This window comes from Hypanus sabinus, chromosome 17 (assembly GCF_030144855.1).
Source record: "Hypanus sabinus isolate sHypSab1 chromosome 17, sHypSab1.hap1, whole genome shotgun sequence".
Lineage (NCBI taxonomy): Eukaryota > Metazoa > Chordata > Chondrichthyes > Myliobatiformes > Dasyatidae > Hypanus > Hypanus sabinus.
In genome coordinates, this window is record NC_082722.1 from 47,625,089 (window position 1) to 47,645,910 (window position 20,822).

General features: G+C 37.6%; 1 protein-coding gene across 1 annotated transcript in view; it reads left to right on the forward strand.

Moving 5' to 3' along the window:
* tdrd12 (tudor domain containing 12) overlaps window positions 1-20,822 on the forward strand; it is a 192,576-nt gene that overhangs the window by 108,073 nt on the left and 63,681 nt on the right. The window contains exons 18-20 of the mRNA XM_059992994.1: window positions 13,185-13,302; window positions 14,280-14,419; window positions 19,719-19,921. Coding sequence (XP_059848977.1) covers window positions 13,185-13,302; window positions 14,280-14,419; window positions 19,719-19,921 — 461 coding nt within the window. The remainder of the gene's footprint in view (window positions 1-13,184; window positions 13,303-14,279; window positions 14,420-19,718; window positions 19,922-20,822) is intronic.

Sequence of the window (20,822 nt, forward strand, 5' to 3'; positions counted from 1 at the left end):
GCCACTAATCCCTTCTGACAAGGATTTAAGGTAAAAATCAAATCTGAGAAATCCATTGAAGTTGAGTTGGGGAAAGATGGTAGAAATTTATGTAAAAAATTTCTGATTTGTAAATATCTAAAAAAATTAGATTTAGGTAACTTAAATTTGTTGGAAAGTTGGTCGAAAGACATCAAACTACCTTCAAAAAAAAAGATTACGAAAACATTTTATACCTTTCCTTTTCCATATGCTAAAAGCTTGATCTGTCAAAGAAGGTTTGAAAAAAGAATTAAGTAAAATAGGGCTATCAAGAACAAAGTTTTTCAGAGTAAAAAACTTACGAAATTGAAACCAAATTCGTAATGTATGTTTGACAACAGGATTGGATATCTTTTTATTGAATTTAACTAAATCAGCAGGAAGAGAAGAACCAAGAACGGAGAATAGAGAATATCCCTGTGCCTCATTGCATTCTAAATTTACCCACTGTGGGCACAATGGTGAATCCAAATCTAATTTCCAATATATTAGGTTACGAATATTATTCGCCCAATAGTAAAATCTAAAGTTAGGTAAAGCTAAACCACCATCTTTTTTAGATTTTTGTAATTGCCTTTTACTTAACCTGGGATTTTTATTTTGCCACACAAATTAGGAAATTTTTGAATCAATGTTATCAAAAAAAGATTTAGGAATAAAAATTGGTAAAGCTTGAAATAAATATAAAAATTTCGGTAAAATCATCATTTTAATAGCATTAATCCGACCAACTAATGATAAGGATAGGGGAGACCATCTTGTAGTAAGTTGTTGAATTTGATGGAGCATAGGTAAAAAATTCAGTCTAAATAAATCTTTATATTTCTTGGGTATTTTTATACCTAAATAGATAAAGTTATCAGTAACAACTTTAAATGGTATCCTATCATTCAATAAAGTTTGCGCGTTTAAAGGGAATAAATCACTCTTATCCAAGTTTAGTTTATAACCAGAAAAACTACCAAATTGAGCCAACAAGGATAAAATAGCGGGAATAGACCTGTCAGGATCAGAAATATATAACAACAAGTCATCAGCATAAAGTGATAACTTGTATAACTTCTCATTACGGGTAATACCAAAAATATTAGGAGATTCACGAATAACAATGGCTAAAGGTTCTAATGCGATATTAAATAATAAAGGACTTAAGGGACAGCCTTGTCTCATACCACGAGATAATTGAAAAAAAGAGGATCTGTAATTATTTGTAAGAACAGAAGAAACAGGTTTATAATATATTAGTTTGATCCATGATATAAAATTAGGACTAAAATTAAAATATCTCAAAGTGTTAAATAAGTATGTCCATTCAACTCTATCAAAAGCTTTTTCAGCATCTAATGAAATAACACATTCTGGGAATATGAGTGATGAAGTATAAATTATATTAATCAATTTTCTAACATTAAAAAAGGAATACCGATTCCTAATAAAACCAGTTTGGTCTTTCTAACATTAAAAAAGGAATACCGATTCCTAATAAAACCAGTTTGGTCTTCTGAAATAATCTGTGATAGTACCTTTTCTAACCTAATGGCTAAAATTTTTGTAAGAATCTTAGAGTCTACATTTAATAGTGATATAGGGCGATAAGATGCATATAAAGTAGGATCCTTATCTTTTTTAAGAATTAGAGAGATAGTAGCTTCATAAAAAGATTGAGGTAATCTCTTCTTAGCAAATGCATCATTAAAGATTTCACATAACCAAGGGGAAAGCAAAGAAGAAAAAGTTTTTAAAAATTCTATAATATAACCATCAGGACCAGGAGCTTTCCCTGAATTCATTGATGAGATAGACTCTCCTATTTCGGCCATAGGGATAGGAGCATCGAACAAGCTACGATCTTCATCTGTCAGTTTGGGAATATTCAAATTGTTTAAAAATATTATTCATCATGGACAGATCGCCATCAAATTCTGATTGATATAAAGATTTATAAAAATCTTGAAAAGTGTTATTGATTTCTTTATGATCAGTAGATTACCATCTTGTTTACGAATTTTAATAATTTGTCGCTTAGTCGAAATAGCTTTTAATTGATTAGCTAACAGTTTACCAGTTCGATCACTATGGATATAAAATTGAGCCCTGGTCCTAATTAATTGATTCTCAATTGAAGAAGATAATAATAAGCTATGCTCCATTTGAAGCTCAACTCTCTTCTTATAAAGTTCTTTGGTAGGAGTCACGGAATAAATCTTATCAATTTCTTTAATTTTATCCACTAATAAGGCAATATCTAAATATCTTTGTTTTCTTTTACCAACGGAATATGAGATACTTTGTCCACGGATAAAAGCCTTAAAAGAGTCCCAAAGTATTCCTCTGTCAATCTCTTCAGTATAGTTTGTTGAGAAAAACAAGTCAATTTGCTGTTTTATGTAGGTGATAAATTCTGGGTCTTGAAGCAAAGTAGCGTTAAGTCTCCAAGATCTAGTATTATTGGAAAAGTCCGAAATCTTGATAGATAACTTCAAAGGTGCATGATCCGAAATAGTAATAGAATCATATTTACAATCAGTAACATCCATTAATAAATGATGATCAATAAGGAAATAATCAATTCTAGAATAACTGTGATATAATGTGAAAAAAATGAAAATTCTTTATCTTTAGGGTTCAAAAACCGCCATATTTCAGTAATTCCCGAATCAACCATAAAAGAATTAATAAGTAAGGCTGATCTATTCGGAAGAATTCGGATAGGTTTAGATCTATCCATCAAAGGATTCAGACAAAAATTGAAATCTCCACCCATTATCAACATATATTCATTTAGATTAGGAAGGGAAGTAAATAAATGTTTAAAAAATTCAGGGCAGTCAAAGTTTGGAGCATAAATATTAACTAGAACCACTTTTCGATTAAAAAGTGGACCAGTTATCAACAAAAATCTGCCCTGTGGATCAGAAATAATTTCATGATGTGTAAACGAAATTGAGGGGTCTATAAAAATAGACACACCCCTAATTTTGGCGGTACAATTCGAGTGAAATTGTTGACCCTTCCAGAACCTAAAAAAAAACGTTGATTGTCCTCCCTCCTAATATGGGTCTCCTGTGCAAAAATAATATTAGCGTTTAGTCTATGGAATACTTTAAATATTTTTTTATGTTTAATCGGATGATTTAAACCATTAGTATTCCAAGAGATAAAGTTAATGGACTTATCCATCATGCCAATATTAGTTGTGTATATCATAAAAGGTTAAAAAGACACATAACCCATAATTCAGGAAGAAGGAAAAATGATTCAGGAGCAACCGGAGAACATGACACCTCAACAATATTAATAATTTAAAGTTGGCCCATAAACTAAAAGCAAAAAAATAAAAAGCAAAAGCGTGAAAAAAGATCCCTATCCCCTCCCCCAACCCCTCGAAAAAAAGCCAAGCGGCAGGCGCACGAACTAATACTAATATTACCCCCATTTTCAAGATGGCAACTCCACAAAAAGAAAGAAAAAAACTATATAACACCCAGATATAAATACAGGGTTGTAAAAAGAAAGAATATATATCAATCAAAATGAAAAAATAATATAAAAAAGCAAAAAATCATTAATAAATAAAGGATAACCATTGAAGTTTAAAGTAATATGCCTTTAAAAAAAAGATTCCATATTCAAATATAAGAAAATGACGTTTCAAAAACAGACTTATGAGAAGAAGAAACGACATTTTGAAAGGACCATATTACAGAATATAAATGTAAATTCGCCTATCTTTTTTTAAAAAAAAGGTCATCAAAATAAGATTAAAAAAGGATTCAATAACCACTACAATATATATAAAAAAAAAGGTCCAAAAATTCAAGACATTCGTCCCATTCTCAAATACAGGCAAATAAACGCTTACGGAAAGCAAAGTCTTATGGGAAAAAGAAACGACATCTTAAAAAATAAATCATTATTACAAAATCTTAACATGTATATCTAATCCAGAGGGAAAAAAACTTAATTAAAAAAAACATTATAGTAAAATTAAAAGAGCATCTGTAAATCATGATAATAAAAAAAAGCCAGGTCTACAGACCGAAGTAAAAAGCTATACCGCAGCTTCATAAGTTAAAGCCTAAAAGCGGAATGGCGTCTTCTCTCCAAAAATTCTTCAACATAACACATAGTTCAACTTGTACTAGAAGACCAATATTCTTCAACGAATTTCTTCACTTCTTCCGGAGTATTAAAGAAGCGCTGACTGTCATCACTCAACGTAATTGTGAGATTCGCTGGGTATCTTAAAGCTTGTTTAAGTCCAATCGAATGAATCTCTGCCATCACCGGTTTAAAAGCGGTTCTCACCCTCATCACCTCAAATGAATAATCCTCAACAATACGAAACTTCTTGTTTCTATGAGAAATCATACCTTTCTGACGAGCTAATCGAATTAAAAGCTCTTTCTCCCGAGGATAATGGAGACGGACAATCACAGCTCGTGGCTTGTCTCTCGCAGCCGAAAATCTCGAAACTCTGTGGGCACGGTCAATAGTAGGTTTAACCCGCAAAGCGTCCTCGCCAAAAATTTCCCACAATAAGTTAGAGAAATATTCAGTTAAGTCACCAGACTCAACATTTTCGGGAAATCCAATAATACGCAAGTTCTGTCTGCGAGATCGGTTTTCAAGATCGGTGATTTTAAACTTATTCTGCTCCACTATTTTAGCGGTCGATCGTACCTTCTCCTCCAAAGTTTCGATTGTACGTATTTTTTCACAAATTATCTTGGCAAGAGCCGCAATCTTTTCTTCATGCCGTTCAATATCTGCTGCCAGCGATTGAAGCTTGGTATCAAATGATCTAACGACTTCTTCAAGCTCAGACATTTTCGCAGTAAGTTTATTTTCCAGACTTGCAAGTTTAGTATCCAGTTTAGTATCCAGAAGACTGGAGATTGCATCGAGAGATATAGGGTCTTCAGACGATTTCTTAGGTACAGACATTTTAAGTTTGAAAAAATTAAATCAAGTATTATTTTAAAAAAGAAATAAATCGTAAATATCAACCCATGTAGTTAAGTACAAAGAGATTTGATTAAAGGGTGATTATAGCTTAAAAAATGAAGAGCACCTAAAAGGCAGATGTCTACGTCGCCATCTTGAAACTCCCCCCGTAAAATCCTACAAAAAGTAGTGGATATGGCCCAGTCCATCACAGGTAAAGCCTTCCCCACCAACGAGCACATCAACATGAAACATTGTCACAGGAAAGCAGAATCTATCGTCAAGGACCCATACCACCTAGTGCATGCTCTCTTCTCGCTGCTGCCATCAGGAAGAAAGTACAGGAGCTTCAGGAACATTTATTACCCCTTAAACATCAGGCTCTTGAACCAAAGGGGATAACTTCACTCAACTTCACTTGCTCAATCATTGAAATGTTCCCACAACATATGGACTCATTTTCAAGGACTCTTCATCTCACATTCTTGATATTTATAGCTTATTTATTACTATTATCTATTTGTTTGTGTATTTGCACATTGTTATTTTTGCACTCTGGTTGAGCACCCAAGTTGGCACAGTCTTTCATTGATTCTATTATTGATTTATTGATCATGCCCATAAGAAGATGAATCTCAGGGTTGTATATGGTGGCATATTTACTTTGATAATAAATTTACTTTGAACTTTGAACCACACCTCTTAGGTTCACAATGTGCCCTCTACCCCTGTCTATGGCACTGATCTACCAGCTCCTAGTATTTGGCCTCCTTTGCTCGAATGCATTGTCAATCTGTTTTTCTCAAAGCACTGCCATTTCTACTATGACTACTTGCTTCAAGGTTTCTGACAGAATGACCATGTCATCCTTCAGTGATGATGATGTGATGAAGTCAGGGATCTTTAATTGCTTGCCAAGATCAGCTTTCAGTTGCCTGTCAGGCACCATGGTGAACAAGCCTGCTGGTGATCTGGGCGGAGGCTGTGGTTGGTCTCCAGCTTTGAAGAAGGCTATGGGCTTTCTGTGTTGGTGGAGATGCTTATAGTTGTTAATGACCAAAAGTTAATTCAAAATAATGGTGCCTGTCTGTTGCCCAGAGCAAAAGGGCTTGCTGGACTAGGCAGGATGTCATACACAGCCTGGATCACAAACCTGATGTGCTGGGGTTCTGCCTGCCAGGTGTTAGTTCAGAAGATCTTTCACCCCAGTGCTCCCTTCCACCTTGTTCAAACTCCCTGCTATTCCATTCCTCCCATCCTGGTGGTCCACACTTCCTCAGCAGCTGCTCGCACCACTCTTCTTGCAAATGAACATCTAATAAACCTCAGCAGGCAATGATTTTTCCTAATAACTACATCTCTTTGATAATTGCAATTAGTTCAAATTCAAAGATTCACTATGTAGTCCAAACAAAGTTTATTACCTTCTTAGTTACTTAAGCCTTTTAGGTACTTGGGTTTAATTTTGCAACTTCCAAAAGCAGTTACAGGTTGAGTGACCCTTATCCAAAATGCAAAGACTTCTGAAATCTGAAGTTTTTTTGAGCGCTGATATGATATCAGAATCAGGTTTATTATCACCGGCATGTGTCGTGAAATTTGTTAACTTAGCTGCAGCAGTTCAATGCAATATGTTATATAGAAGAAAAGTAAAATAATAATAATAATAAATAAATTGCAAATTACATATATTCAATAGATTAAAAATTGTGCAAAAATCAGAAATAATATGTATTAAAAAAGTGAGGTAGTGTTCAAGGGCTCAACGTCCATTTAGGAATTGGTCGGAAGAAGGGAAGAAGCTGTTCCTGAGTTGCTGAGTATGTGCCTTCAGGCTTCTGTACCTCCTACTTGATGATATCAGTGAGAAAAGGGCATGCCCCGAGTGCTGGAGGTCCTTAATAATGGATGCTGCCTTTCTGAGACACCGCCCCTTGAAGATGTCCTGGGTACTTTGTAGGCTAGTAGCTAAGACGGAGCTGACTGAATTTGCTACCCTCTGCAGCTTCTTTTGATCCTGTGCAGTAGCCCCCCACCCCCCCATACCAAGCAGTGATGCAGCCTGTCAGAAAGATCTGCATGGTACATCTATAGAAGTTTTTGAGTGTATTTGTTGACATACCAAATCTCTTCAAACTCCTGATGAAGTATAGTCGCTGCCTTGCCTTCTTTATAACTGCATTGATATGTTGGGAACTTCAGAGAACTTGAAACTGCTCACTCTCTCCACTTCTGATCCCTCTATGAAGATTGGTATGTGTTCCTTCGTCTTACCCTTCTTGAAGTCCACAATCACTCTTTTGTCTTACTGATGTTGATTGCCAGGCTGTTGCTGTGACACCACTCCACTAGATGGCACATCTCACTCCTGTATGCCTGATGTCACAAATGGAAGATTCCACAAGGCGCTGGGAATGTTCCCAGGTGATGCGTAGATCTCTGTGCACCACAAACAATTCTGAAAAGTGACCTCACATATGTAATGGACAGAGAATTAATGAGAAATAGAAAAATATTGTATAAAGTGAAAAATGGAGATCTCGAACATGTATTGAAAGAGTGGATTAGTCTGTGTCAAAGTGAATGTATGCAACTGAACAGTGCACTTATCATGAAATAAGCCAAGATCTGTCGCATTTAACTGAAAATTGAAGGTTATTGTGAATATTCAGCAGGCTGGTTGTAGAAATTTAAGAACAGTTTTAAGAAATTTTGCAATATTTATGGTGATAAAGTGTCTGCAGTTCACGAAGCAGCAGATAAATGCATTCAGTTTTGCCAAAATCATTGCTGATGAAAGTCTAACATGCTGAGCGGCTGCATCACTCACTGCATATGTGTAATGAGCAAGTGTAAGACAAAGTCTGCTTACCAGTAGCACATAAATTCAGCGCCGGAAATGATGGCAGCCTTAAGCTATTTTATTACATATTCCAAAATCTGAAAAATATTCAAAACACTTGCAGACTTAAACATTTCAAATAAGTGGTCCTCAACTTGTATGTGTATCTGGATGGTATCTACTCAGGTGAACCTGACTGGGGTTCAATTCAGTTAATTCTTTTCCAAGACACGGATCCAAGATTGTTTTCTGTATTGTTTGGTCTCCAGAGTCATTCTTGTCAATTCGCTTGTGACACTCATTTTTATCCATTACCTTGCATGCCTTACATATATTTCTTTGACTCTCCTAAATTTCTCTTGATGCTGTTCCGTAAACACCTTGGACACCTGGTTCGTAAGAACTTTAGATAGTTGCTGTACATATACCAAAGTGTTTGGTTATGCTTTTATGATTTACCAAACTGTCTCTGGCACATGGTGTCCCAAGGTATCTTCTTCTATCAGAACATCCTTGTGTGCTTTTTCTGTGTTCAGGGAGTAGAGAAATGTTCAACACAGTTACAAAGCTACATCAACTACAAAAAGCTAAAGCATCTATGCTCCTATACTGACACTAACCAATTTCCCAATTTCGACATGGCCCAACTTCACTCTGTCCCATTTAATGTCAACCAGGCCTCTATTTCTGATTTATATTGGTTTATTTAACTTTTTTCCTCTCTTGATTGTGAATTCAATGCTACTGTTTACAGAAGTAAGCTCCTTTAATTTTCTTCAACTGGTAAAGTGCTTTTGTAGTCACTTTCTTACCCTTGCCTCAGCATTATTCTGTCAATCCTGATTTGTGGTGGATGCAGATCTCGGCAAGCACACTTCTTCATGTGCCTTGCGCGTTACACATTTGGCCGATCATGGCTCCACATTGAAAGGTCCCTCACAGTGTCAATGATATCTCGCACACCTAGGTCTGTTAGTTCTTTCACAGTGCCTTCCTCTACCTTATTTGCCTTCCTCTCCTGCCTTTCTCAGGCATTCTATTTCTCCCTTTCTGATGACATGGCCCAGGAATTTAAGTTTCCTCTCATTTAATGTTCTCATTAAAGATCTTTTTGTATGGGCACATCGGAGTACTGTCTCATTAGTCACCCTATCTCTGTATGATATTTTCAGCATTCTTCTAAGAAACCACATTTCTGTTGCTTCTAAGTTTCTTTGGAGTTCTGGTGTTATAGTCCATGTTTCAGAAGCATACAGCAAGATTGACCAGATGTAACGTTTTAGTAGCCTAAGTCTTGTTGTCACAGAAATGTGTCTGTTGGTAAAAATGAGTTTCATTTTTCGGAAGTTGATTTTGGCAATGGCAATTTTTTTTCTTCTTTCTCTGTGAGCACACAGGTTAAGAGAATTCTTTAAATAAGAATAGGCCACCTCCAATCAGTGTGCTCTTAATTTTTAAAATAATGAGAATATATTTTTATTCCACGCATGTACAAACATGATGATTCTTTTGGTGTGCAAAACTAATCCTGGAACTGAATATCTTCAATGAATGAAGATTAAAAATTTAAACACTCCTTGCTTTTTCAGAAGTTCTATGCATGTATCCAAGTGTTAACCCTGATCCTGAAATTCTTCCCCATTCTATTTACTACATCTAAAAAAAATTAACTTCTAGTCATCTAAAACCACCTCAGGGTCTGGTATGCTTTGCTGAGATTACTTGTCATTTTTTTTTCTGAAATTTCCTAGATCTCAAGAATTAAGAGATTCATTGTTCCGGATGTATGACTTTTATGCATTAAAGTCTGATTTGTGTCAAAACACACAACCTTTCGAAAATGTATTTGTTTAATCTGGTTATAACTTAGTCATAGCACAAACATGGCCACTTCAGCCTACCATGTTCATGTTGATTTTTTTTTTTCCCAACTTGACTAATCCCATTTAAAGAATTGGAAAAATTGCGAACAATCGTTTAAACTATATTGTTTATTATTGTTGCATGTACCAAAGAACAGTGGAAAAACTTTTTTCATCCTGTCCGTACAGGTCATTTCGTTAAAACAGTGTATTGAGATAGAACAAGATAAATCAATAACATTGCAGGATAAATACGATTACAGAGAAAGTACTGTGCAGGCAGACAATAAGGTCTAAGAATATAACAAGCTGGATTGTGAGATCAAGAGTCAATCTTATCACCATAGAGGACCACTCAGTAGTCTCAAAACAGGATAGAAGTTGTCCTTGAGTTTGGTGGTATGTGCTTCCTTCTGCCTGATGGGAGAAGGAAGAAGAGAGATTGTTTGGGATGGATGGAGTCTTCAATTATGTTGGCCACTTTTCGAGGCAGTGAGAAGTGCAGGGAGGCTGGTTTCTGCAATGTCTGATCTATGTTCACAACTCACTGCGTTTCTTGCAATCTCGGAGAGATTTGCCATACCAAGCTGTGATGTATCTGGATAGGATACAAGTCAAGTCAAGTCACTTTTTATTGTCATTTCAGCCATAACTGCTGGTACAGTACACAGTAAAAATGAGACAACGTTTTTCAGGACCAGGGTGCTACATGAACAATGCAAAAACTACACTGAACTACGTAAGCTAACACAAAAAATACACTAGACCACAGTCCTACCCAGGACTGCATAAAGTACACAGAACAGTGCAGGCATTACAATAAATAATAATCAAGACAATAGGCACAGCAGGGGGCAGTAGGTTGGTAGTCCGATGGCTTGGGGGAAAATCTTATTACATAAATAAACAGCTGAATGGCGGCATCTGGGTTTCCGTCCGTTTTTGTACTCCCGCCGAGTATTTTGTTGCCACAGATGTAGTCCAAATTAATGTCCATTGCAGAGCAGAATGGATGGAGAGCCAGCCAGCTAGGGCTTGCTTTTTTCCTGGCACAGACTTCTGCCTGCTCGCCTCGCTTCCGCTTCCTCGCACACCGCTTACGACATCCCCACCTCTGGCCACCGGCATCAGGTGACTCTGAGGACTGCAGGCCCAATTCCCTCAACAGGAAGCAGAATGGATGGGAGAGCCGGCTGGCTGGGGCTTACTTTTTTCCTGGCACAGACTCCTGCCCGCTTGCTTCACTTTAGCTTCCTTACGACGTCCCCAACTCCGGCCACCAGCATCAGGCAACTCCAAGGACTGCAGGCCTGAGTCCTTCAAAGCCAAGGTCGCGCAATCTAACCAGCAGATTTTCATGAAGGTTTGTTTTTGGGTGATCTCTGTATTGTAGCAGTATCTGGCGATGGTAGATAGTCGCTCTGTTATCAGTTGCCCTAAACCCTAATTGTGCCTTAAAATTAAATTTAAAAAACTAATTTAAAAGTAGCACCAGATCCGAAGGACCGTTGCTGTCGTGTGCTGCGCCGCCTGCTGGAATACATACTTTCATCAGTTAAAAATTGGTGAAGGCCGGAAAGGACATACCAAGTTTCTTTAACTTCCTGAGGTGGTAGAGAGGGAGAAGCTGCATGAAGTTATAAGACCATAAGATATAAGAGCAGAATTAGATCATTTGCCCCATTGAGTCTGCTCCACTATTTCATCATGGCTGATCCAATTTTCCTCTCAGCCTCAATCTCCTGCCTTCTCACCGTATCCGTTCATGCCCGAACCAGTGAAGAATCTATGAACCTCTGCCTTAAATATGCATAAAGATTTGGCCTCCCCAGATGTCTTTAGAAAAGTATTCCACAGATTCACCACTCTCTAGCTAAAGAAATTCTTCTTCATTTCCATTCTAACAGGACACCTCTCTATTCTGAGGCTGTGTCCTCTGGTCTTAGGCTCTCCAACCATAAGAAACATCTCCACAAACACTTTATCAAGGCTTTTCACCATTCGATAGGTGTCAATGAGAGTCACCCCTGATTCTTCTGAATTCCAGTGAATACAGGCCAAGAGCCATCAAATGCTCTTCATATGCCAAGCCATTCAATGATGGAATTCTTTTTGTGAACCTCCTTTGAACCCTCTCCTGTTTCAGCACATCCTTTCTAAGATAAGGGTCCAAACCTGCTAACAATACTCCTAGTGATCCTCACCAGTGCTTTATAAAGTCTCAACATTACGTCCTTGCTTTTATATCCTAGTCCTCTTGAAAAGAATGGTAATATTGCATTTGCCTTCCTCACCACAGCCTTAACCTGCAAACTAATCCTAGGAAATCCTGCACAAGGACTCCCAAGAATCTTTGCACCTCAGTTTTTTGTATTTTCTCTCCATTCAGAAAAGAGTCAACCCTTTCATTTCTTCTACCAAAATGCGTGACCATACATTTGCCGACACTGTATTCCATTTGCCATGTTTTTGCCCATTCTCCTAATCTATCTGTCCTTCTGTTGCCTCCCGACTTCCTCAAAGCTACGTACCCCTTCATATTGTCTGCAAACCTTGCAACAAAGCCATCAATTCCATCATCCAAATCATTGACATATAACGTAAGAAGTATCAGTCCCAATACAGATTACTGTGGAAAACCACTAGTCATTGGCAGCCAGCCAGAAAAGGTTCCCCTTATTCCCATTCTTTGCCTTCTGCCAATCAGCCACTGCTTTTCAAAGAATTCCAACAGATTTGTCAGGCAAGATTTTACATTGAGGAAACCATGCTGCAGATAGCCTATTTTATCATATGCCTCCAACTACCCTGAGACCCCATCCTAATTATCGACTCCAACATTTTCCCAACCACTAAAGTCAGACTAACTGGCCTATAGTTTTCTTTCTTCTGTGTCTCTCCCTTCTTGAAGAGAGGAGTAACATTTGCAATTTTCCAGCCATTCAGTATAATTCTAGAATCTAATGAATCTTAAAAATATCATTATTAATGCCTCCACAATCTCTTTAGCCACTTCTTTCAGAAGTCTGGGGTGTACACCATCTGTTCCAGATGACTTATCTTCCTTTAGACCTTTCAATTTCCCAAGAACCTTCTCTTTACTTATGGAAGATGGAAATTAACAAAAGGACATAATTAGAGGATACCATTCAGGCGGTATGAGCATAAACTAATTAGGTGATGTTGCCTTTTCCTTTAGCACATTCATTGCAATGTGGGTTTATTTCATTTTCTTTCAACCACCATCTTTTTTTTGTCAAATGTTGGCTTTGATTTTTTTCAAAAAATATTGTAATGTTTTTCAGAATATCTTGGGGCATATTTTTACTAATAAATACACAAAGTAAATAATCTCATTTAGCCTGCTAGCTGAATGTGCTTGAAATTTGTGAATTTTCAGCACTGAATTGCCATGTTTAGGATGTTTGCATGTGAGTGAATTTCTGGGCCACTGCATAATTTAAATATACTTGAACTTAAATTCATTACTTGAGTTCACAACTTTCTTCTAGGCTTTGGACAGCAATTCAAATTTTTGCATAAAAGCCCATGAAGGAATGAACTTGCACTTCAGCCAAGTAGTAGAACAGTGGAATAATAAATTCAGCCCTGGCACACATGTCATATTAGGTATGTAAGTTTATTCTATCTGTGCTCATTTCCAGAAAACATGACCGTAAATAAGAATGGTTGGCTCTAATTGGTCTTTGCTATGTCCAATAAGTTTAAAAATATTAATCTTTTCACTCGAACAAAAGCATTCCATCAAGTTTTCCCATGAAATGCAATGAAATTTAAACATTTAAAAGATGATGCTTTCTTGTTTGGTACTTATTATCTTGGAAGTGTATTGTATATACAGTAATGATAAAATGAAAATTTTTGTCATCTTTGCTATGCCAGGATATTACCCATCCACAAGATTCACAGATTATATTCCATAGGATCCATAGAAAAGTCAGCACAGGAACAAGCCATTTGGCCCACAATATATTGTGCTAAACCAGTTAAAATGCAAGTCAAAAGCACCCATACATTAACCCCTTCTACGCAGACCATGTCCATATCCCTCCATCTTCCTCACATCCATGTGCCTGTCTGTCCAAACATCTCTTTAAAAACCTCCAATGTACTTGCCTGTACCACCATACCAGGCAGTGCATTCCAGGCATCCACCACTCTGAGTAAAAAAACTTGCCCCTCGCATCCCTTTTGAACTTGCCCCCTCTCACGTTCAATGCATGCCCTCTGGTATTAGTCATTTCAACCCTGGGAAACAGATACTCTGACCACTCTATCTACGCCTCTCATAATCTTGTAAACCTCGATCGGATCTCATTCCAGCCTCCAGTGCTGCCGAGAAAACAACCCAAGTTTATCCAGCCTCTAAACCAGGCGGCCTCCTGGTGAATTTCTTCTCCATTCTCTCCAAAGCCTCAACATTCTTCCAGTAGTAGGGCACCAAAAATATATTCCGTATTCCAGCTCTGGCTTAACCAGTGTGCAGGCAGAAATCTTTGTGTAATACTATACCATATATTTTCCATATTTTCCATATTCATAAATAGTGAATAAAATTTTGTTTTAAATATTTATTTCCCTAACAGTTACAACAGATGAGTGCCTCCCAGTTCTGAGAATTACAGATGCCACCTGTGTAATCCATTATGGTTTTCCTCCATCTCACAAAATATTTGGAGCTCGTCTGTGTTGTATGGTTGACAATTTTAATAATCTGATTGTAAAGGTATTGTAAATTTTAAGAAAAAACAATTATTTGCAGATTTTATTATTGTTTAACTCTTATCATGAGGCAGTTCAGTTTTACATGTACATGTTGGATGCTGTGTCTTTTTTTTCTTTGAGTGCTAGTTGTTGCTGACTTTTAAACCTTCGAAGTATTTCAGCTAGAAAAATATTCTATAAAGGTATAATTGTGAAAGTAGAATTAACACTTCAGATTGTCTGGTACCACAATATGTTTTGGCATGTAAGGAGCTAAACAATGCTGCTTGTGTTGTTGAATCTCTAATTTGATCTATCTAATTCCATGTTGGTTTCTATTCAAATAACGTTAACTATAATTTGATTTCTCTGACATCTTGCAACAATTGTGCCAAATGTCACTTCATGCAAACTTTCAAAAATCAACCTTGCATTCATCATCGTTATTATCATCATCATATGCCTTAACAGATGACATAGGGGATCATGGTCTATGACTATAATAGTTCTAGGCAAGTTTTTGTGCAGAAGTGATTTGGCATTGCTGTCTTCTGGGAACTGCCTTTACAAGTTGGGTGACTGCAGCCATACTGGAGATAGTGATCACAATTCTATCTCCTTTACCATAGCATTGGAGAGGGATAGGAACAGACAAGTTAGGAAAGCGTTTAATTGGAGTAAGAGGAAATGTGAACTATCAGGCAGGAATTTGGAAGCATAAATTGGAAACAGATTATCTCAGGGAAATGTACAGCAGAAATGTGGCTAATGTTCAGGAGATATTTGCGTGGTGTTCTGCATAGGTATGTTCCAATGAGACAGGGAAAGGATGGTAGGGTACAGGAACTGTGGTGTACAAAGGCTGTTGAAAATCTTGTCAAGAAGGAAAGAAAAGCTTACTAAGGGTTCAAAAAACTAGGTAATGATAGAGATCTAGAAGATTATAAGGCTAGCAAGAAGGAGCTTAAGAATGAAACTAGGAGAGCCAGAAGGGCCCATGAGAAGGCCTTCGTGGATTAAAGAAAACCCCAAGGCATTCTACAAGTCTGTGAAGAGCAAGAGGATAAGATTTGAGAGAATAGGACCAAACAAGTGTGACAGTGGAAAAGGAACAATGAATACTTTGCTTGAGTATTCACTACGGAAAAGGATCTTGGCGATTGTGGAGATGACTTACAGCGGATTGAAAAACTTGAGCATATAGACATTAAGAAAGTGGATGTGTTGGAGCTTTTGAAAAGCATCAAGTTAGATAAGTCTCTGGGACCAGACAAATAGCACCCCAGGCTACTGTAGGAGGAAAGGGAGGAGATTGCTGAGCCTCTGGCAATGAACTTTACATCATCATTGGGGATGAGAGAGGTTCCGAAGTATTGGAGAGTTGCAGATATTGTTCCCTTATTCAAGAAAGGGAGTAGAGATAGCCCAGGAATTATAGACCAGTGGGTCTTACTTCAGTGGTTAGTAACTTGATGGAAAAGATCCTGAGAGGCAGGATTTAATGAACATTTGGAGAGGCATGATATGATTAGGAGTAGTCGGCATGGCTTTGTCGAATGCAGGTCATGCCTTACGAGCCTGGTTGAATTTTTTGAGGATATGACTAAACACTTTGATGAAGGTAGAGCAGTAGATGTAGTGTGTATGGATTTCAGCTAGGCAGGTGACAAGGTACCCCCATACAAGTCTTATTGAGAAAGTAAGGAGGCATGGGATCCAAGGAGACATTGCTTTGTGGGTTCAGAATTGGCTTGCCCACAGAAGGCAAAGAGTGGTTGTAGACAGGTCATATTCTGCATGGAGGTTGGTGACCAGTGGGGTGCCTCAGGGATCTGTTCTGGGACCCCTACTCTTTGTGATTTTTATAAATGACCTGGATGAGGAAATGGAGGGATGAGTTAGTAAATTTACTGCTGACACAAAGGTTGGGGGGTGTTGTGGTTAGTGTGGAGGCCTGTCAGAGGTTACAGCGGGACATTGATAGGATGCAAAACTGGGCTGAGAAGTGGCAGGTGGAGTTCAACCCAGATAAGTGTGAGGTGGTTCATTTTGGTAGGTCAAATATGATAGCAGAATGGAGTATTAATGGTAAGACTCTTGGCAGTGTGGAGTATCAGGGGGATCTTGGGGTCTGAGTCCATAGAACACTCAAAGCTGCCTTGCAGGTCGACTCTGGTTAAGAAGGCATACGGTGCATTGGCCTTCATCAATCGTGGGATTGAGTTTAAGAGCCGAGAGGTAGTGTTACAGCTAGATAGGACTCTGGTCAGACCCCACTTGGAATACTGTGCTCAGTTCTGGTCACCTCATTACAGGAAGGATGTGGAAACTATAGAAAGGGTGTAGAGGAGATTTACAAGGATGTTGCCTGGATTGGGGAGCAGGCCTTATGAGAATAGGTTGAGTGAACTTGGCCTTTTCTCCTTGGAGCATCGGAGGATGAGAGGAGACCTGATAGAGGTGTATAACATGATGAGGCATTGATCGAGTGGATGGTCATAGGCTTTTTCACAGGGCTGAAATGGCTAACGCGAGAAAGAACAGTTTTAACATGCTTGGAAGGAGGTACAGAGGAGATGTCAGGGTTAAGTTTTTTACACAGAGTGGTGAGTGTATGAAATGGGCTGCTGGCGATGGTGGAGGAGGCAGATACGATAAGGTCTTTTAGGAGATTCCTGGATAGGTACATGGAGCTTAGAAAAATAGAGGGCTATGGGTAACCTTAGGTAGTTTCTGAATTAAGTACATGTTTGGCACAGCATTGTGGCTGAAGGTCCTGTATTGTGCTGTAGGTTTTCTATGTTTCCATACTGTTCAGAGATTTCTTCCTGATGTTAGTGGTCACATAATCAGGACTTGTGATGTGCACGAGCTGCTTATACAACCATCCACCACCTGCTCCTATGGCTTCAAATGATCCTGATCAGGGAGCTAAACAGGTGTTATACCTTGTCCAAGAGTGAACTGCAGGCTAGTGGAAGAAAGGAACACCTTACACTTCCTTTGGTTAAGACATAATCTCCACCCCACTACCCCTTGGGCATTGGACAATTCATGTTCTTAATGGAAATTTCCCAAACTCATACTTACGACAAACCAACATATGCTTGTGGTTTCTGAAGAGTAAGAATTCTTTCAGATTCTCCACAAACACAGCTAGCTGTATGGAAACCATCAACATGAAATAAGATGAAAATTAACAATACTTGCTTTACTTGTCACATCTACATCAAAGCGTACAGTGAAATTTGTCTACAAAGGTCTTGTAATTCCATAGATTATGTCATCTTTTAATAACTAACACCAGCCAGTACCAGGAGTATCTGCAATTTGTCTGTTATGCTTCACTCTTCTTCAGCTAGATTAAGTGTTGTTTTAAAAAGATACTTTCCTCTGCCACTCCTTAGATTATACCTTCTACATGACACCAGGTTAATTTTTGGAAAATAAATTGTAAACTGGTATTTCTTGATCAAATTATTTCCAAAATTAAGACATTGCTTACTAGCCTTCTGCTCCTTTTAGAATGAGTATGTGGGGAGATTAATTCCAAAATATAATCATGAAAATTGTTCACTTTGTTGGTTATCTATGCAGGTATTTGTTGAGGCACGTGAGAGTCATCATTCCATTCCACAGGCTGCTTTTGTCAGTAATCTCACGATTAAGATCACAATATATTCAGTTTTGTTTACGTTCATTCATGGAATGTGGCATCACTGAAAGAGTCTGGATTTAATCTCATTCCTGATTCCCATGAGGAAGTGGTGATGTACCACTTCTTGGAGGTGTTTGTGAGCGCGCCTCCCACAGTTCTTTTCGGTAGCAGTTTCAAGATTAAGACCTAGTGATTTTTTTTCTACTTATCAGACTTCTGGCATTAAAGGCATGGCCAGTATTTATTCCCTATCTTTAATCTTAATCTTATTCCCTATCTTTCCCTTAAGAAGCATTTCTGGTTTAACATGATTTGTGAGTCTTTCACCTTTATTATTAGCATTCACATGCTGCCCCCTACCAGCATTGAGAATGGAAATACTTTTTGAGTCTCTTCAGGCATAAGCTATTTAATTGTTCATCATTGTTCAAATTCAAATATGGTAACATTGGAAAGTGATTCTTTGCTTATGATATCGCTTATCTCTGTTTTATGCTGTTTAGCATTCAAATAGTCCTGTGCTGCACCAGCACTAGGCTAGCATTTCATCAGTCTGCCATGAAGGCACCAAGATTATATGACCTATCTTGTCCCAGATCACAGGGTTAAGGGTTAGGGGGAGAGGATGGGAGAAAGGGATTAAGAAAAATGAAGTCTTAATTGAATGGTAGAATAGAATTGTGGGCTGATTAGCCAAATTCTGCTGCTGTATCTAATGATCTAATGTTTTTTATCAATTGCTTAACTATGGTTAATCCTGTGTTCATGGTAAAATGAGGACAGTGCCTGAACAACCAGATCATTCTCATAAAGTCCACTGCACATCATCAATTTTAAATTTTGCATCACTTACTTATCTATTTTAGATTAATAGTCATAAAGCAAAGTAGAAATTATCTTCAATTTAAGAACACAGAACAGTACAGTGCAGCATATATCTTTGGCTCATGAGTTGTGTAAATCTTTTAATGACACAAAGGTCAATTTAACCCTTCACTCCCTTACTACTCTCTATTTTTCTTTCATGTATGTCTCTACCACCATCACTGGCTGTATGTTCCATGCAGTTATCACTGCATGTATATTCTAACATCCTCCCTATACGTTCCATCAATTACCTTAATATTATGTTCTCTCATAATAGTCATAGCCACATTGGGGAAAAGGTGTTGGCTGACTACTCTATACCTCTTAACATACTGGCATAGATTAATGCATTTACAACAAATTGTATCCTTAATATTGATCTTATTGCCTGCTGGGGCCCAGATTGTCTATTTATTTACTGATTATTTAATAAATTTGAATTTATATTTCAAACGTTATACTACTGCACTAAATTTCCATGTTTTAACATCGTAATTACTGCTTAGAAATTGCCTTGAAAGATCCAAATAATATTACCTTGGTTTTTACTGAGATTCTTATTTTTGATAGCTAAATTAACTACTGTCTGTGGATTATCCTTTGGAAGAAGGAAATGGCTGTGGAGAAACTGTGAGGGATTGATATGAATTTAATTCAGATTATTTTGGAGGGGCGTATTTTTTTCTCATGCATTTTTATTTATCCTGATGTAGGCCAAGCTAGAGGTATGTTTAGAACCTTCAACTCAAATTAGACTCTTCTAATTGTGATATAAAAATGCTCTCTTTAACACTAGGAATCAACTCCTCAAAGTCAGTCGATCATAATAATGACTGACAAAAATGTACCTCAGATGATCTCCTTTCTGCACTACCTGGAAAGAGCAGAAGCTAACATCCCTACTGAACTGTATAAATTCATTTCTGATATGAATGACAAAGATGACATTTGCTGTGATGAATATTTATGTAAATACCTTAAAGCCTATGGAATTTGCAGGTAAGAAATTTATTTAACACTTTTCCTTTTGTCAATGAAAAAAATTGGGGTAAATGTCTTTGGGTGCTACAGTAATGAGGCTGTATTTTGCTCTTTGGAGAGCGATATCAAGATAATCCAATATATCTTTTGTTCTACGAAAGGTTAATAAGTGAATTGGCTAACATTACATGGTTTCTGCTGTCTGTGCATTGACCATTATATGACTAAGTATGACCTAATTTTAATTCAGAATTGGGGTTACTATCATCAGCATATGTTGTGAAATTTGTTGTCCTGTGTCAGCAAAACAATGCAATACATAATAAAAGTTTAAAAAAACTGAATTACTGTGTATGTTAAATTAAATAAGTAGTGCAAAAATAAAAATTAAGAAGCAGTAGTGAGGTACGAGGTAGTGTTCATGGGTTCAATGTCCATTCAACAATCAGATGGCAGAGGGGAAGAAGCTGTTCCTGAAATATTGAGTGTATGCCTTCAGGCTCTTGTACCTCTTTTGCTGATGGTAGAAGAGAACAGGGCAAGTCCTGGGTGATGGAGGCTCTTAATGATAGATGTCACTTTTTTTGAGGCTTTGCTCCTTGAAGATGTCCAGGATGCTGTGGGGGCTAGTGCCCATGATGGAGCTGACTAAGCTTAAAACTCTCTTCAGCTAATTTTGATTCTGTACATTAGCCCCCCCTCCTCTACTGGTATTATAACCAGTTATCTGTACATTTGTAGAGATTTGTATTTGTGAATGTCTTTAATCTCCTAAAACTAATTAAGTATAGCTGCTGTTGTGCCTTCTTTGTAGCTGCATCAATATGTTGGGGCCAAGATAGATCCTCAGAGATGTTGACACCCAGGAACTTGAAATTGCTCACTCTTTCCACTCTGATCTCCCTATGATAATAGTGTG